Source organism: Mus caroli, chromosome 14 (assembly GCF_900094665.2).
Source record: "Mus caroli chromosome 14, CAROLI_EIJ_v1.1, whole genome shotgun sequence".
NCBI lineage: Eukaryota > Metazoa > Chordata > Mammalia > Rodentia > Muridae > Mus > Mus caroli.
Genome location: NC_034583.1, coordinates 60,942,107 through 60,960,481, shown reverse-complemented (window position 1 = coordinate 60,960,481; position 18,375 = coordinate 60,942,107). Strand labels below are relative to the sequence as shown.

Below are 18,375 nucleotides of genomic sequence, written 5' to 3'. Positions count from 1 at the left end.
GGAAGGGAAGGGGAGGGGAGGGAGGAAGAAAGAAAGAAAGAAAAAGAAAGAAAGAAAGAAAGAAAGAAAGAAAGAAGAAAGAAAGAAAGAAAGAAAGAAAGAAAGAAGAAAGAAAGAAAGAAAGAAAGAAAGAAAGAAAGAAAGAAAGAAAGAAAGAAAAAGAGAGAAAGAAAGAAAGAAAGAAAGAAAGAAAGAAAGAAAGAAAGAAAGAGAATCTTCACCAAATCACATCCATTCAACCAATCTGTATTAAGAGCCCGCTGTGTGGCAGAGATTGTTCTCCATCTGAGGGTACAGCATTGGGTTAAACAGATGAAGAGCCCTGCCCTCCCAGAGCATACAGTCTGGGATGTGGGGTCATGGTAGCAGTAGAAAGACAAACTAGCAAACCCCAGAATTCTTGACGGACTTTCATGTAGGCTAGAAGGTTGTAAAGGGGGTATAAGTGGACTCTACGAGGCCTCCCTGAGGAGGTGACCTTCAGTCAACCATCTAAAAGGGAAAGAGCCATTTGAGGAAGGTTGGAGAGGGTGGGGGTGTTAGAAGGTAGAGATGGCTCTCTGATGCAAAGGACCCCAGGAATACAGGTAAGTTAGGTGGGCAAAGTGCAGAGGAGCTGAGAGCAGAGAGGATGTGAGGAACAGGTCAGATGCCAGGGCATCTATCTGGCAGGCACTGGTAGTGACTGGGCACTTACTCAGGAAACTGAGGGGAAGCCTGACAAACTTTGAGCAAAGGCTTGAACTCATCTGACCCGCAGATTTAAGGGCTCCCTCTGATGGCCGAATTGAGAACAGGCTGAGCCTTGGGGACAAACAGTGGTGCTTGGTGGTAACTAGGCGAGAGGCTGTGTCAACGATCTAGGTCCAGAGAGTAGTAGCCGCTGCCAAGGTAGGGACCCTGAGGAAAGGAGAGATAGCCAGCTTCTAGACCTTTCCATGGGGCTCCGGTAGCACAGTGGGAGAGACAGAGACACCCCTCCACTCCCCCAGTCCTGGGTTAAAACTGAGGATAAAACGGGTTTGGTAAGGGGTAAGGCGGGGACTGGATGCTTGATATGAAGGGCCCACAGGACATCTCAGTGGTCATATGAGTTGAGACAACTGGTATGTGGATAAGGCCACCCAAGAAAAAGAGGGACAACTAAGGAGAGGACAGAGAAATGAATGAGAGAGAGAGCATGGATCCTGGAAGCTACTTGTGTCTAGCAGGAGGGAGCCACCCACTGGGGGAAACAGTCCAGATGGGGCCGAAAAAGAATTCCACAGAGGACTACCCTCTGGCTCCTAGCCTTGAAAGGGGTACTCTTGGGACTCTAAGGGAGAACAGGGAATCTTAGAGGGCCAGGGAGTTTGCACAAGGTGGCAGAGCTCCAAGCAGTGGCACCAAGGTTTACGTCTTCCGAGAGTCCCTGGCTTCTTATTCTCTAGGCTCAGATTCTAACTAAACCTCGGTAAACTGAGGCAGGCAGCTTTCACAGCTCCCAGTTTCCACTTAGGAAACCGCGAGCACTTTTTCAAAATCTTTGTGATCTGGGGTAGGCAGTGGGAGGTACCCTCGATGTTCTTCCCATCAGCAGTTTCCCCCCGGGCTAATCGTGAGTGGGGGGCGAACTGGGGACATTGAAAATGGAAAGCATTCGGCGTCTAGCTCTTTGCACTGTCGTAACAGAGGTGCAGTTTCACTCTGGACTAGTGAAAAGAGAGACGCAGCTGAGCTTGGTACCTCAAGCGTCACACCAGAGCCACACGGTGGATTCTCTGTGCCTTCTTCATTCATGGATCCCGCTCCACCAACTCTGAGAAGCCTGTGTGTTCCTGCCCTGGTGGCCCCAGCCAAGCTTCCGGGCTTTGCGTTGTTTCAGGCACGATGACGGTCACCTCGCGCCCCCTGGTGGTAACTCTTTCAGTTACGGCCTCGGAGCGAGCAGAAGGCCTCTGTTTACACAAGCAGGCTAGGGAACTGGAACCCCGAAGCACCTTCAGCAAAGGATGGGATGTGGCAAAGGAGGAGAACTCCTTTGCCACATCCCATCCACACCGTCCTTTTGGGAACCTGGGGCCCTACATTCCCCTGAGCACGCATGGCCCAGTCTCTCTACATTCCCATAGCGGTAGAAAGAACACAGGCCTAGATACCCAAATGTCACTCTGCCCCTGCAGACCCAAAAAAGCAGCAAAGAATTGCAGGGTTCTCCACCTGTAAGTATCCCTGCACCACACCTGGCCTGCTCCACGCCCACCTGTCCCTTGGTTAAGACACGTGACATTTCTGGAATCGTTCTAGCCCGTATGCAAAGGGAAGTGATTGTTTCCTGTTCTGGCTTCTTCCCTGAACATGGGAAGCCATTTGGGCACCCAGGCCTGTATTCTTTCCATTACTATGGGAAGGGACTGGGTCATGCAGGCTCAAGGAAGTAGCGTGGGATGTGGGGGCGGGGGAGGCACTCTTACAGCAGGAGGTGGCAGTTGGGCCATGTGGAGCACCCTCCAGGTGGCCCTCTCCTCACCAGGAAAGTGGCAACACTGGGACATGAGCTTAGTTCTGGACCCTCTTAGTCTAGCTGAAACCTCTTCCGGTGCCTTGGTCTCCTAGAATCTACTCCTAATGCGCTCAGCACAGAGCCTGGCCCGTGGAGGAGGGCCAGAAGATGTTTCCACATGAACGTCGGTCGGGGCACGGTGGGAACGGAAAGATAAGTGGAACAGAGAATGGCTTAGGAGCCGGGGTCTCAGAGCTTTGACCTCCATGTCCCATGAAAGTAATGTCTCCCGGCTTGTGGTGAGATTTGGATGAGGCCTGGAGGCAGCAAAACCGCGGGTATAAGGCTGTAGGTCAAGGTGTGCCCCTCCGACAGGCTCTGACATAGTTCAGGCTGACCTTGAACTCACGTAACTAAAGATGACTTGGAACTCATCCTTCTGCCTCCATCTCCTGAGCACTGGGATTATAAATACACCACCATGTTTGGTTGTATTCAGAGCTGGGGGTCAGGCTCAGGGTTTTGTGCACGCTAGGCAAGAACTCTACCAACTGAGCTACACCGCACCCCCCCCCCAGCCCACAGCCCACACTTGTCTTCTCTTGAGGGATCTGGGGAGACTCCCTCTGCCTCTCTAGGCCTCGCATTCCCTGCCGTAGACAGAGCCCCACATCTGTCCCGCCTGTCTACGGGGACTGATGTGAGATAAGAAATGTGAAATTACAGCATGGCGGAGAACACACAGCAATGACTGTCATAACAGGGAAAGTGCTTTGAAAATGGTGACGCTTACCCTGTTATTACCGAGGGACAAAGTTCCCAGTGGCCTGCACTCTGCTCCGTATCGCAGCATGGATCTCACCTTACCAGAACTACCTGTGATTGTTTCTTCCCCAGGCACATAGCCATCTCTACCCTGGATACATTTATATTGGAGAAACGGGGGGGGGGGGGGGGGGGAGGATGTTGAAGTTGGTGCCAGGGGCAGAAGTGGGTGGTCCTCTGTTCACATCAAAGTCTTGGATAGAAATGTCCATTTAAAGGAAAAGCAATTCACGGAGGAAAAGCTGAGCCCAGGGCAGTTGGCCATTGGCTGGAGGAAGATATCAGGGGAGTTCAGACGACTGATGGCAGCAGAGGCGCTGCCAATCTGAAAAGGTTACATGGCAAATGATTCCAGCTACCTTACACTCTGGAGCCAGCAAACTGGAAAGAGTGAAAGGACCAGCAGTTGCCAGGCTTGTTAGGGGGAGGGGGGCTAAGCAGGAAGTATACAAAGTGTCCTGAGGGCACTGAGCGTACCCTGTCTAGTTACTCTGTAACAGTGGCTACATGTCATCACGGGGCCACAAAACCATGGCATGGTGGGTACAACACCAGCTCTAGGTGACATAGATGGATAGTGACAGCTGGGTGCAGAGGGACATGGGGCAAGGGGACAGGGAGACAGGGGGGTCCTTCTGATTTTCTACTTTGTAGTACTGCAAATCTAAGACTGCTCTAAAGTGTAAAGTCTATTAAGAAATCATCTCCCCAGAACTGTGTTGCCTGCCTCGTTTGCAAAACAGAGGCCCTGAGACCCGTCCGGTCTGCTCACGATACCCACGAGGCTGTGATTAGTGTCATGTGGACTGCATGTTGTTCAACGGGCTCACCAAAGTGACGGTGTACACTGGTCCCTGCAGAGTGAGAGCAATCTTTAAAGTCAGAGTAACAGACAGCCATATTCACACTGCGCTGCCTGCTGTTACTGTCCCACCTCTGGCCCCTTCTCCTTCCTCCCCCACCACACTGTGCAGGTGTGAATGATAGATAACATACTGTAGCTCTTTAAAAAAATCTGCAAGACTCCTTCTCAAGACTCCTCTTTGGACCCACTGCCTTCTCTCTCTGGTGAGCACAGACAACTCTCAGCAGCGTTGAAGATGCATGTGCTCGACCCTCTGAACAACAAAAGCTAAGAAGCTAAGAAGCCTTTGTTGGTGCTCAACAGACCACTGCGACCAGATTCTGTCCAGTGACAGACAGGCGGGCAGGTGGGTGGGCGGGTGGATACACACACACACACACATACACACACGATCCTGCCTTTTTTCTCAACCAGATGCAAGCCCACTGAACTCTCTTTGCAAGGTCCCATGTGCCCGTCCATGCAGCAGCCCACACAGCTGCTCAAAGAGACACTATTTGATCTGAAAACATCTGCAAGCGCTTCCTCAACCCTTGACTGCGAACCTCGGCTGAGACCAGACATCAGATGGCCGTGTTCCTTGAGCAAGTATCAGCCAGTACTTGCAGTGGAGTCCCCTGGGGTTAGATTCAGGTCTGGCCAGAAGTTCTGCAAGCCCTAAAACACTGAGTTCATCAACAAGGAAGATGATGGGGGGTGGGGGTGGGAGGGTGGGGGACGGAATAAAGAGAACTATGCCAAAGGTCAACCAAGGAGCTTACCTAAGTTGCCACGCTGGAAGAACACCTAAGTCACTTAGCATGCAATTTGTTTTATTTTAGTTTTTATGACATGTTTGTTTTTTGAGGCTGGCCTCAGACTCAGCATGAAGCTGAGGATGTACCTTGAGTTTGGCCAGGATGACAGGAATGTGCCATTACATCTCGTTTATAGGGAGCTATATTCCCAGCTCCTCTGTGGTTGGTTGTTATGCCCCCCATTCCACTTTCAGGGTTTAAGGAGCACCCAATAGCAGTGGTGGACATCTTTGCTATTCTGAGACATCTGGGCAGGGCAGGGATCTGCTGTCTGCATCCCTTGCTCCTGAAACAGGGTCTGGCAGGAGTTACAGAAAGCAAACCCCCATCAAGATTAGCTCCAATGGATGGATGGTGGGATAAACAGAGATGGGGATGGATACGTGGGGTGGGATGGAGAAATGAATGGCGGGTGTACATGGACAGACACGTGGATCGGTGAGTGAATTGTACCCGAATCCAGCGTATAAGTACTAGGTGATGTTCTCAGGGTAGATTTCAGAGACTAGATTATATATAAAAGATGAATGGGCCTGTCTGCTGTCTGGGGTTTCTTATTTCACCTGTCAGAATTTCTTGCCCCCCCCTTATCACCACCTGGCTCTGCTGTGTCCCCCAGGCACATGTGGCCTAGATTGAAATGGGACACAGACAGGCTGGACCACTCAAGCTAAGAAGCCAGTGACACCTGAGCAGAGTCTCCTGGATGCATCTCTCAGTCTATGGCTGATGCTCTCTGCCCACCGGAGTTCAACTCTGCCTGTCAGCACCCCTGCAACTACAGCCTCATCCTCGAGGGCTCCCATCTCCGGCCTCCAACCACATAGGTGCCCCCGCAGTCTCTACGAGGAGCTGTGCTTTTCTCCTAAACGCTTTGCCTTTCAGAAGACAAACTGCAAAGCACCCTACCCCTTCTTATAGTAACATCCAGTACAATTTGGTACCATGTATGAAGCTCTGGTTAGCTGCTAGTTAGTTAGCAAGTTATCGGTCATAGCTTCTCAGGTCTTCCCTAAAACATTGTTAGGTTCGGTGGTGGCCTTCCTGCTGGTGGTCCCCTCACCCTGTCATACATTTTCTTCTGCTCACAGGTTCTAGGCTGCTGGGATTCCCTCTCTTATCTGGGGAGGGGAGGGGACACAGGCACCATGATCTCTCCCCATGGCTATTCCCCTTCTCTTTCTCCTTCCTTCCCTCTCTTGCCACACCTGACAGCATGAGGATCCCTCATGGTCTGTGCCCAAAAGCTCTTCCACGCATCTCTAGGATACAATCCCACATCGTTTCTATACCCTGGAGTTGGGGGTCTGCTGGCTGGATTCCAGCGCACAGGCCCCCGCCCCAGGCTATCAGCTCCTCCTCTGCTCCATTTCCTGGACCTTTGGGAGTTCCTGCTTCTGGTGGTCCAGTCAGTTCCAAGGTGGATGGTGCCAGTTGAAAGCCCTCCTTGCTGACTGCCCCTCACTGTCTGTCTCTGTCCATGGAAACATTTCCAACAGGACTGGGCTTCCTCTTTCTCCTCCAGTTTGGCATTGCCCTACCTATTTGCTCTGTCCTGTCAGATTAAAACAATCCTGAGTGTCCTTTTCCCTTAGCCGACTGTTATGAGTAACTAGCCTATTCCACAATGTCCGCTTCTCATTCTCTCCCTAGTGCCCTCATGAGGGTCACCAAGGACTCCCTTGTGGTTGGGTCCAATGCACGTTTTTCACCACCTATCTAACCTGACACCTCTGGCCAGGGCCCTCTAATCTTGCCGTATCCTTTACTGGAGAGAGAGGTGTCTTCTATAGATTTCCCTGGACTTGGGCACTGAAGACCCCTTTCCAGGTGTCCAGCCCACCCAGTCTTTCTGTGTGACATCAACCAGACAAGACAGACAAGTGTGTCTGTCTGCAGCTGTCCCTGTTCCACACCCAAGTTCCTGGGACGCTGAACAATAGAACTTGCTGGTGCCAGACGCTGTCGCTGGAGAGCTAAGGAGACGCTGTCTCTGGAGAGCTTCTTTGTGTCTCCTGCTTGGTGAAGATGCTGTTCTCAGGATCAGTGGGCACCGATGCCGGCTGGGACTGTGCCCCAGGAGACCACATGGAGGCATGATTATAATCAATGCTGCCTCCATTCTCAAAGGGAATGTCGGGTATTCAGTCTCACTCAAACCCACATGCTCATCTCTCCCAGAAACCCAGGATTCCACCCACTCTACCCTTCCCCTGATCTCCCCCAAAACAGGGCACCCCATGGATCCCACCACCCTGACATCTCTTACTCCACTAGCCCTGCATTCCTTCAGGTTCCCCTCCCCCACCCCCATCTGCTGCCACAGTGACCTTGCCCTTCCAAAGGTGCTCCCAGCCCTCAGTCTAAACATGAGATAGTAGTGGCTTCAAGATAAGCCTCAGGGCCTTGCGGCCTCTCACATGTCACTTTCTCACCTGGCCATTACCGCCACTGTCTGTCCCTCACTAGTCATGGCCCACACCCACGTCCCTCTGCTTTGGGGCTACCTGCCTGCTTCCTCCACTTGTCCTGGAAGCTCTATGATAGGTGGCGTCTTCTAGAGCTTACATGGCGCTGGAAGTACAGAATGAGAGTCACCTTAGGTGGCTGACAACGTGGCTAGCCTGTGAGGTCACAGACCCTTGTGCAAATGTCTACAGTCGGCAGCCCCCATAGGCATGTACAGTCCACCCCCACTCTGCCAGGAAGGCCTACTTCCAGGTCCCATAAATCTGCCTGTCCCTTCCAAAAGAGGCCACTCTGCCAGTGATTATCTAGAGTTTCTGAAGCCCTGTATGAACTCTTCTGTGCCTGTCGCAGGCTCCTTAGTTTCATTCAGTGTGGAAAGAGAAGGCTGGGGAAGGCCTGGGAGATCTGAGAGCCCTGAAGGCAGTCCATGACTGCCTGCAAAGGTGCCTGTCTTCAGATTGTTAGGCCTTAAGAAAGCTGTCTCCACAGTGTGGGCAAGGGGGTGGTCCCTAGGGCAATGGCAACACAGACGTGCTCCTACAGACACGGGTGGCAGGGGTGCGGGGTGCGCGCGGGGGGGGGGGGTGCCTGAGCGGCTCTGGAGAACTTTCAGGGTCCCTTGCTTTCAGTATCCTGATTGGCAACCTAAGGGACAGCGGGACTGAGCACTGTGGCTTTTGTTCCGTTCCGTTTTGTTCCTCAAGCGCGCAGCGCACAGTCCCCACTTAAGGGCAATTTGTTCCTTTCAAAAGGATTCCAGCTGGTTACATTTAAGGTGAAGAATAAGCTTCAGTCAGGATGCTTCTCAGGGCTTTTCAGTTTTCCTTGGCTGGAGAACGGGGATACATTTTCAAATGTCGAGTCACTTAATGTTTGTCGGAAAGAACCACCAGGGGAGGGGACCCAGGGGGAGAAAAGTTCCCCTCCCCAACCAGCCTGCTCTTGGTTCTCAGCTCTCCAGTCACAGATGGCACGGGACTCATCCTCTTTTCTAAATTCCTTTGCCTCTTTGAGGACCTCTGACTTTCTCCCCATTCCTTCCTACTACCTCTCCCTCCTACTCTCAGCCACCTTCACCTGGTCAGAGAATAAGACCCTGGTCTCAGAAGTTTTCCTTCAGTGCCAAGGACACCAAACAGCTTAATGGGCGAGCAGCGGGGCTCACTGTTCATAGCTTAGGCAGGAAATGTTTTTCTACATGCCATTTGTTTTCATTCATCCATCCATCAATCCACCCACTCACTCACCCATCCATTCTTCCGCACACCCATCCATCCATCCATCCTTCTACTTACTCAACTCTCTATCCATCTATATATCTATCCATACACTTACATCTCCATCCATCCATTTATCCACCCACCTATCCATTTGGCTTCCTATCTATTTATCTACCCATTCATCTATCCATCTGTCCATTCACCTATTCACAATTCATTGGTTGATCCGTCCATCTGCCCATCCATCCATCCACTCTCATCAATCACTCCCTTCTTACCCAGTCAGCCAGCACAGGGTCTGCCGTGCCAATGGGGGGGGGGGCTGCAAGAGATTCAGTGTTTACAAGGTGGTCACTGTGGTACAAGATATGAATGAGCAACAGAAGGAGTGCAAATGCTCTGTTGATGACATAAGGGATACTTAGAGAACTTGGAGCAAGACATCAGCAAGAATGGAAAGTGAAGTTCAGAGCCAGTAGTCAGGGAAGGCTTCCTGGAGGTGGAAGTAAAGCTCAAAGATGGGAGAAGCCTGTACAGTGGTATGGAAAGGCAGGCACTCCCCACCCCCACACTCCCACCCCCGAGATGGGGCAACAGAGGCCTGCCCCATACTTCTGCCAAGGCTTCAGAGCTTGCTTGGCAGGGTAGGGGTGGGACCCTTGCTGGGCAAGTCCCCTGACAGTTGAGCAACTCTGGTCACTTAAATTTGGAAATGAGGTGGTATTTCCGCTAAGCCATGTGCCAACTCTTGCCATTTCCCATCAACCCTGGGGACTCTGAGGCAATAACTTCCTCCTCTAGCTGAAGAATTGAGCCCTTCTTATCCATGCCTGGCTTTCTAGGTACCTTGTTCCAATATGGCACCTCTTCCTCTCTGGCTCGACCTATTCCTCTACAGCTGCCTCTTCCCTGAAACTCTTCAAGGGAGCTCCAGCTGCCACCTTCTTTAAGGATGGTCCCTACTGTCCTTTCCATCTTTGACAAAGGAGCTTGCTTGCAGCATCCCCTCCCCCAAATCCCCCTCAGAGCGCTTGGAAGTGATTGGCCTCCGGAGCCCAGGGTTCTAGAGTAGGACAGCCCGAGGTGTTGAGCCTGGCACTGCCACCGCCCAGCTCAGCACTGGCTAGGTCTTTATACCCATCAGAACAGCCCTTGCTTCCCGTCCCACCACCCCACCCCACCCCAGCTGCAGCCCCTCTCCCTGCTCCTTCTCACAAGCAGCTCCTGACATTCCATTGGGGATCTAGCAGAGAGAACGGGAGCCATTGTTTGGTCTGGGCACTAGCAGCACCAGCCAGCAAGGATCCTGGTACTTACCACTAACCCCTTTACAAAAGCAAATGCTTTGTTCACAAGCCTGATGACAGAATTGAATGGACCCACGGCATAAATAGGGCCCAGCATCAAGTGCCGCACTGTGCAAGCTTTTCAGTACCCCTGGCTTTACCTTCCCCTGAGTCTTATATTTTTCAGAAAGCATTAGATCTGTGCTAGCACAAAACTCCTATTTCTTTCTGCCCTCTGCTTCCACCAAACCTTCCTTGGTGAGTCTTGATTCTCCTTGGTAGCGTTAAGCCTCTTTTCTCTCACTTCTACCCTTCACCTGCAGGCTGAGACAATAGGTTTCTGGACGAGGCAGACACCCCCCCCCCTTCTCTGTTCTGCATGCATGCTCCAGGACATCAGTGTAAACTCTGCGAAACCAGACTCCTAACTGGTCTCCAGTTCCTCCCTCCAGGGGAGGTCAGGAACTTGGCAGTCTACAGCTCCACCTAGTGGACCCCTGCAGCAATAGCAACACAGAGCTGGCGACTCCCCAGGGACTGATGAACTAATAAATTTTGGTAAAGCCAAAGGTCTCATCCTACAGGGCTATGCTGGGTTTCCATAGAATACGTTGGACCGGGGTGGGAGTGGGGTGGGGCAGGAGTCTTGCCCAGTGTAGCAGCAGTAGCTGTCCTTTCTCTGTTCCTCTTGACTCTGTTCATTGGCTGAGGTCTTCAGGGAGGAGGGAGAGTGGGGGAGGGGGGTTGCTGCTCAATGTCCTGGAGGGAAGACTGCCCACTGGAAAGGTTGTGTAGTGACACAGTTGTACCCCAGGTAAGCCTAGCCAGCACAGCTTTGTATATCAGCCGCATCAACTGGGAGGTGTCACATTTGATCTCTAGTAGTGAAAACACTTGGAGGGAAACAGACAAGCCAGACCCACCCTCATGAGCAACCCTGGTGATGCTGCTTCCCTGGCTACCTGTTTTGCCATGATCTGCCTGATCAGGGTGGGTGGCACGGGGCCTCTGGGGCCGCACAGGGGAGGAGAAAGAACCCTGTAGTCCCTTCCTGCCCTATTGCACAGAAGGGTCAGCACCTTCTGTCTACCCACACTTGTGACTTGCCATGTCATTTCTGGACACTGGTACCCCAGCCTCAGCCACTGATGCCTTGTGTGGGCTCTGTCTGGGCCAGGAGACAACAAGAGCAAAACAACAACCAGAAGGATGAAATCGGAAACTTCCCCTCTTTCCCGTTTGCATGGCCTGTCCCTAAGCTTTCTGGACCTTCGAGCCCAAGGAAGTTTCCAGAACAGGTATCAACAGTTATTTTCCAGGAAAAGAAGTAGTCACAGTTCCCAAAAGACTCTGGTGTTCTGTTTTAGATGATTTCAAACACTAGAAGGACACATTGCATCCTGCAAGAATCCGGAGCTTTCAGCCATGAGTCCACCGTAGGAAAGACACAACCTCTAAGCCAGTGGTTCTCAACCTGTGGGTCCCGACCCCTTTGGGGCTTGTCAAATGACCTTTTCACGGGGGTCACCTAAGACCATCTGCATATCCGATGTTTACATTGTGATTCATGGCTATAGTAAAGATTACAGTTATGAAGTAGCAACAAAAAATAATTTTATGGTTGGGAGTCACCACCACATGAGGAACTATATAAAGGATTAGGATTAGAAAGGTTGAGCACCACTCCAGGCAATAGCTGCCTGACTCCTGCAAGCCTGGCCCTCCAAGTTCCCAAGAAAAGTGAACGAAAGGCAAGTCAGGGCCCCACATTCTCCTTCAGCCAACCCAGTTCACTCACATCCAAAGCCGTGTGGAACTTGACTATCGGCGCCTGCCAGGCCGTGATCTTCTGTCTGTATAGATTGCACTTAGGAACAATTTTACAGCTGATGTTCCCCATCTCCATGTAGAAAACTTCTAGGTTCCTACGGAGAGAGGGGCAGTCATGTCATGGCAGGGTTTCAGCGAACCCCGGGGCTCACAAGGCTACTGCAGTCCAGCACCACTGGGCATGCAGAGTTGAGAGGAGTTAAATTCTAAACCTGACAACCAACCAGCTGTGTGACCCCAGAGCTGTGGGACTGAGATCCGATGCTTTTTGTCCCAGGGTCTACTTGCCTGAGACAGGGACAGTGTCTACCTCATGCGGTTGGTGTGAGGACACAGCACCGGTCAGTGGGTAGAGCAAAGCCTAGCATGCTATGAGTTGCCATCCTTAGTATGCCAAAGATCGACTCACTCTCAGATGTGTGAATCCCTCAAGAAAGTGGTATGATGTCTGCATTCACACACACACACACACACACACACACGTCTTTCTGTGTAGTCAGCTCATTTCTGTAGTGTTTATGATGCATACAGCAAAATTGCTGTGCGGTAGTACCGTTTAGGAAGTGAAAACAAAGGGCTGTACTTGCTCAATACCGAAGCAATGTGTGTGTGCAAGTGTATGCATATATATATATATATATATATATATATATATATAGTGTGTGTGTATATGTGTAATTGTATGCACATACATAAATATACACACATATACAAGTACACACATACTATGTGTATATCTATGTGTATATGTACTTGGGTGTATATCTACATATGTGTCTATACATGTGTATATGTGTTTATGTGTATGCATGTGTATGTGCATACATATCCCTGTGTATGCATGTGTGTATGCATATACACATGTGTGGTACCCAGGGTCTTGTACATACCGGGAAAGCACCCTATCACTGAGCTACACTCCCATATTCTCTGCCATTTTTTTCCTTTTTTATTTTTGAGACAGAGACTTCCTATACCGCCCAGGCTGCTCTTGGTCTCTTGTGTTCATATACCTGCTGATATACGAAGCTATGCGGGCTGAGCTGTCCTGCGTGCAATTGTGACAGTGTACCTTCTAAGTGTTTGGCTTACGGAACGTGTGAGTGGGCCTGATTCAGAGGTGGCCCCTTGACCCAAACATTTCCAACTCAGGACTGGCTGAACCCACAGATGTGGAACCTGCCGGTGGAGTAGAAAATTGACTGAATTGGGCCTATGAGGACATCGTGCCTGAGCTTGTTAGAACATTCTTATCACACAGAGAGCAGGGCTTGTGCTTCCCAGCCTTTCCCGGTACCCCAACACAGCTGAGCTAGCCCCTAAATAGACAATGGCTATTTACACCACCATGCCCTGCTGGGGCAATACCTGAAGGACACCCAGGGAGAATGTAATTTGAGAATCATATCTTCAGGAGGGTTCCTGTGGGAGTTGAGAGGAGGCCAAGGGTAGCCTCCTAGCAAGACCTGCGTGGCCTTTTCCACCCCTGCTCCCCAGTGCTTTCAGTATCTCCAGGGTCAAATTTGAGAAAGGTAGTTGGGTCCAGAGCAGCTGGTAAACCACACATGGTGTGCTTTGATGGGTGGGCACCCCCACCACCTAGACTTGGTCTTTGTGCTCCCGGAGAGTGGAAGGAGCAGCATGAATTGGCCAAACCAACACTGCAGGAATATTAGTTGTTAGTTGTTTCTCTTAACTTTTTGCACGTGTGCAACACTCTTTTGGGGTGACAAAGTTTGGGCAGTTTCGAGGACATCTTCGGGAATAGATTTTTTTTTTTTGAAACCGGGTTTCTCTGTGTAGTCCTGGCTGTCTTGGAATTCACTCTGTAGACCAGGCTAGCTTCAAACTCACAAAGATAAACTTGCCTCTGCCCACTGAGTGCTGGGATTAAAGGCATGCGCCACCACCACCAGACAGGGATGGATTTTCTTTTTCATTTCTATGCACAGCAGCACTCTAAAAACTATTTGGTTTACTTCTGCCTCTACGACTGTTGACTGTTCGTTGCAGCTAGCAAGATAGACGGAGGGGGCTCTCTCAGACAAAAAAGAGACGGTCTGCACGTGGCAGGCACTGGGGGGGGGGGACTGAGGGTCAGAAGGAGGTCAACTGAAGACAGAGGGGCCTCCCCACCCCATAGTAGGTCTCCCCTTGCTCATCCTGGTGGAACTAAAAGGGTTAAACAATTGATGTCAGCGACCTTGTTTGGTGAATGGGCTCTGGCTCAGGCTGGGCCCAGAGAAACTGCTTGACAGGGCCTGGGGGGTGGGGCTCTGGGGAGTTAATTCTATGCTCTTGTTGCCTTCCACTCTCCTCCAAAGGGTGCTGCTTCCCATAAGAAGATACGCCAAGGCGCATGGGTGGGTGGTAAGGTATTTATAAACTTACACACCCGTAAAAATGTTGTCCTTTAATAAGAAAGAACTTGCCATTGTCTTGTGCAGTTCCTTAAGCAAAGTAGGGGTGGGGGGTGGGCTGAGGTTAAGGAAGACCCCTGAGCCTGGAGGTAAGGGGGTGGGGGTGCTCTGAAGGGCTGACACCCTTGCCACGGCTTTGGGAGATGCTCCCATGGCGGGGGAAGTTCCCCCCAGGACTTTCTGTGCACATTGGCTGCAGCCGTGGAGGGTACCAAAGACAGTCAGATGGCTAATCACAGCTCTACCACACTGCGGAGATTGAGCCTAGGTTCTGCCAAATGTAGGTAAGACCTTGTCCTCCCCTACCCCCCAAAAATCTTCCTTAGTGATATTTTATCTCCACACGAAGCAGAAGTAACATTTCTCCTTTATGGATTCCCGCCTCTGAGTACTAAGTCCAACGTTCCCCCTGCCAGACTCCACAAGAGGGACAGGCTCCCTGGTCGAGGCTAGAAGCTAAGTTAAGCAGGACTCCTTGGGAGAGATCCAGCACAGGGGTACTGCTCTGTCCTTGGGGCGGACATGTCCATGCTGTGTCTTCATTTCCAAGGCCACATGTCACAAAGGCCTTGTGGCTTGAATGAGAAATGTCCCCAAGATATGGGCTCTTGTGTTTGAGCACTTGGTCCCTAGCTGGCGTTACTGTCTAGGAAATGTCCTGGTTTTCTCTCGGTTACTGTGCTAAAGCCAGACCGGCCAGACCAGCTTGGGAGAGGACAGGATTTATTTCATCCTAATACTTGGCACTCCATCATGGAGGAATCCGAGGCAGGAACCTGGAAACAGAGCCTGGAGCAGAATCCAAGGAGGGATGCTGCGTACTGGCTTGTGTTTTCCAAGGTTTTCTCAGCTTGCCTTCTTATAAGACTCGCAGGACCATCTGCCTAGGGGTGGCGTTGTGCACAGGAAGCATGCATGGCTCTCCCACACCTGTGGTTACTCAGATAAATGCCCACGGGCCGGGACAATGGAGGCAATTCCTCAATTGGCATTTCTTCCATGGTGATTCTATTTTGCCTCAAGTTTTCCTCAGTCACCAACTTGGCAGGGGGGAGTAGGGGTGGCAGAAAAGTGACAAGGAAAAGGGGAAGCTCAGGGTGGCCCACGAGACTGGCAAAGTGAAGACCCGGTTTTCTAACCTATATACAATGAGGTGAGTGCAGAATTCCAGGGCCTGCAGCTGGTGACCACCCAGCATGAGGGGAACTTGTGCCTCCCGAAGGAATGCTGCGGGTAGTTCAGCTCCAGTTGGGACCACAATCCCTTGAGGGATCCCTGGCAAAACACACACAGGCCTACTATTGACAAATCACCTCTGACTCTAAGTACTTCTTTCTTCTGCTTCCCCCCACCCCTTCACATGCAGCTTTATCTCAGAAGTCCCAGGGAGGGGAATTTCTGGTGGGTTTGGATGACTAGGCTGTAAATCTATCCAGTCTTCCACTCAGCACTCGCTCCGTTGAGTTGGTCTCCAGACTTTATGCCCACTCTCACAAAAGCTGGCTAAGCCACGGGGACCACTGAATTCTAGATTCACACTCCAGGAGGCCACCCCGTCCCACCCTACCTGCTCTGCTCACCTGCATAGTGAAACATCTTCTTTTGGCAGTGGTGGGAGAAAACATCCTCGTCCGCTGCCTCCAGGTTTCCCTCCTCCAGGTTTCTCACCTCCAGGTTTCCCTTCTTCAATGGACTCAGCTGTCAATGAGAGGCCCACCCACAGGCCGGCTGCAAGGAGGCTCAAGCAAAGTGCTGCTGCGACCAGCTTCATTGTCATAGTTCTTGGCAACTAAAAGGAATAACAGAGCAAAACAAACAAACAAATTAAAAAAAAAAAAAAAAAACCTGAAGTGATTCTGTGACCCTGGGCCGGGGACTCCAGGGATCCTCCTGGTAGCCAGAGCTCTGTCTGATAAGCACAGCAGAAGGGTGCTAGCAATCTGGGCTCCAGCCATTGGTCTGCTACCCCGCTGTCTGTACTTTGGAAGGACTTGGACCTGCTCCGAGCTGGACTCTGTTTACTGTTCTGGCCGAGGTCCCTCCTTAGCAGGACATAACTCCAGTTGTTACTCCTCAGGCTGCTAGGTCTGAAGAAAAGTGTGTGACAAAAAAATAAATAAATAAAAAATAAAAAAATGCTTGACAAATAAGTTGAGGGCCCAAACTTTGGGCTTCAGAGCTGACTCCAAGCTGGAGAGGGCCTCTGGGTTTAACTGAGTTATACATATCCTTCAACTGCTCTATTTTGTCTCCAGCTTCTCTGCCACCTGTGTCCATCGCCTCTGAGCCACCAGAACGTCGAGATGGTTGGACAGAGCGACCCTACGACCCTATGTAGTAGGGACTGCTAAGCAGGATGGGGCCTTTACCAGAGAGCTGCTCTAAAATGCTACCTGGGGACACACCTGGCTGTACCTTGCAGTGTGCTGAGCTCAGCATCTTGAGAAATGGGCAGGATAAAGTGCAAAGGTGAGCAGGAAGAGTCTGTCCAAATTTGCACAGGGAATAAAGGTTCCTGGGCTGAAACACTGCTCCTCCTCCTCCTCAAGGTTCAAAGTAGCCCCACTGAGGCAGGGAACTCGGATGGATTGGAGTCTGCGACAGAGGCTGGATAGGTATGATCCACTCTGTTGATATGGGGGGGGGGGCTGTTGTGCTTCCACCCTCTAGTAACTGACAGGCTGATAGGGGGGACTTTTCCTCACTGAGCTACATCACGTCCCCCTCACTAGAGCAAGTCAAAAGCCCCCTGATACTCTCAACCCTCACTTGATGCCTGATGCTGAGAGGAGCTCTCTTTTTTCTGCTTCTGCTTCCAGGACCCTAAACTCTAGCAGAGAAGCCTCCCTTTTGGCCCCACAAACTAAATGAATTTTTTAAGTCTCACACTCAGAAGCATGACAGACATGCGTGACTCTCCACCCTGAGAACTTACTGTCAGTACCACTTGAACAAGGAAAAGAAGTGTCGGTCACTGAAAAGGGAGAGGGTCTTACACAGTAAGTGCTCATTTGGGGTAAGCTCCCAAGCTCTACTCCCAAGATGCATCAATCCACCCACCCCTCAACAATCTATCTATCTATTAATCTATCTATCTATCTATCTATCTATCATCCATCCACCCAACCACCCATTCAACTATCTGTCTATCACCCATTCATCCATCTATCCACTCATTCAACTATCTCTATCTATCCACTTACACATGCATTCATCCACCCATTTACCCACCCATCCATCCATCCCTCTACCTAGGAGTTACGTGCCAGGTTAGGGCATGTAGGCCAATTGTTGTGCCTGCTTTCACAAAGCTTATTATAGGTCATCCAGAGCCAGAGGATGGTATTGCCTGGGGGAGATGGCAGCTGGATTCCTGGCACCCTTCCTCAAACTGGAGAGGACAGAATAAACTTTACTTTCTTTAACCAACTGGAGATAGCCCCACAAGACTGTCATCTAATTCAAGTCTCAACTGAGGAAAAAGACACAACCGGGACTTTGGACCCGCGGATACCTGGGACAAAGATGACAGATTGAAATACAGCTCAGAAGGAGCATCTGGGGGTGAGCTGCTTTGGAAATGAAGATATTCAAAAGCATCTGTGTATCGAAGAGTCGAGAAATCCACATTCGAGTCCATATGTGACACCTGTTTTCCTGTAGCCTTATCCCTAGGCTCAGATCAAGTCCCAAGGCCGGGCGGGAGTGACAGCCTGGAGACGGGAGAGAGCTCCCAATTTGGGTGAGCCAAGCACTTTGATCATTCAGTCTTCGTGTCAAGCTTTTGAAATAGAAACTGGGCATCATCACGCACTCCTAAGATAAACCGAGAGAGACCTAGCCTGGGACACGTATTTTAAACAACTGAAAAAACCCAAAGACAAGAGAAACCCTTGAAAGAAGCAGGGAAAGAGTATAACTCGTTCTGTACAGAATCCTCAGTAACCGTTGCCAGCCAACTCCTCGTGAGGAATCTGGTAGACCAGTCAGAAATGGGGTAGTGTATTTCCAGTGCTAAAACAAGCAATGAACAAACAAACCAACAGTCAACTAAGAATTCTGTAATCCAGTAAGACTGTGCTCCAAGTGGGAGGGAGAAATGAGTCATGTAGCTAGGTAAACAGATTGCGGGGGGGGGGGGGGTTTTTTTATCAGCAGAACTGTATTGCAAGAGATGTGAA

The 18,375-nt window shown here is 50.8% G+C and overlaps 1 protein-coding gene across 2 annotated transcripts in view; it reads right to left on the bottom strand.

Annotated features, from left to right (window-relative positions):
* Positions 1 to 18,375, bottom strand: part of Pebp4 (phosphatidylethanolamine binding protein 4) — a 227,093-nt gene that overhangs the window by 198,066 nt on the left and 10,652 nt on the right. Inside the window, exons 1-2 of one of the 2 annotated variants that reach the window (XM_021182056.1) lie at positions 15,775 to 15,978; positions 11,743 to 11,869 (exon numbers count right to left, since the gene is read on the bottom strand). In XM_021182056.1, coding sequence (XP_021037715.1) covers positions 11,743 to 11,869; positions 15,775 to 15,971 — 324 coding nt within the window. In that variant the 5' untranslated portion in view covers positions 15,972 to 15,978. Of the gene's footprint in view, positions 1 to 11,536; positions 11,870 to 15,774; positions 15,979 to 18,375 lie in introns of those variants that run through there. The other variant, XM_021182057.1, reaches the window with a different exon arrangement.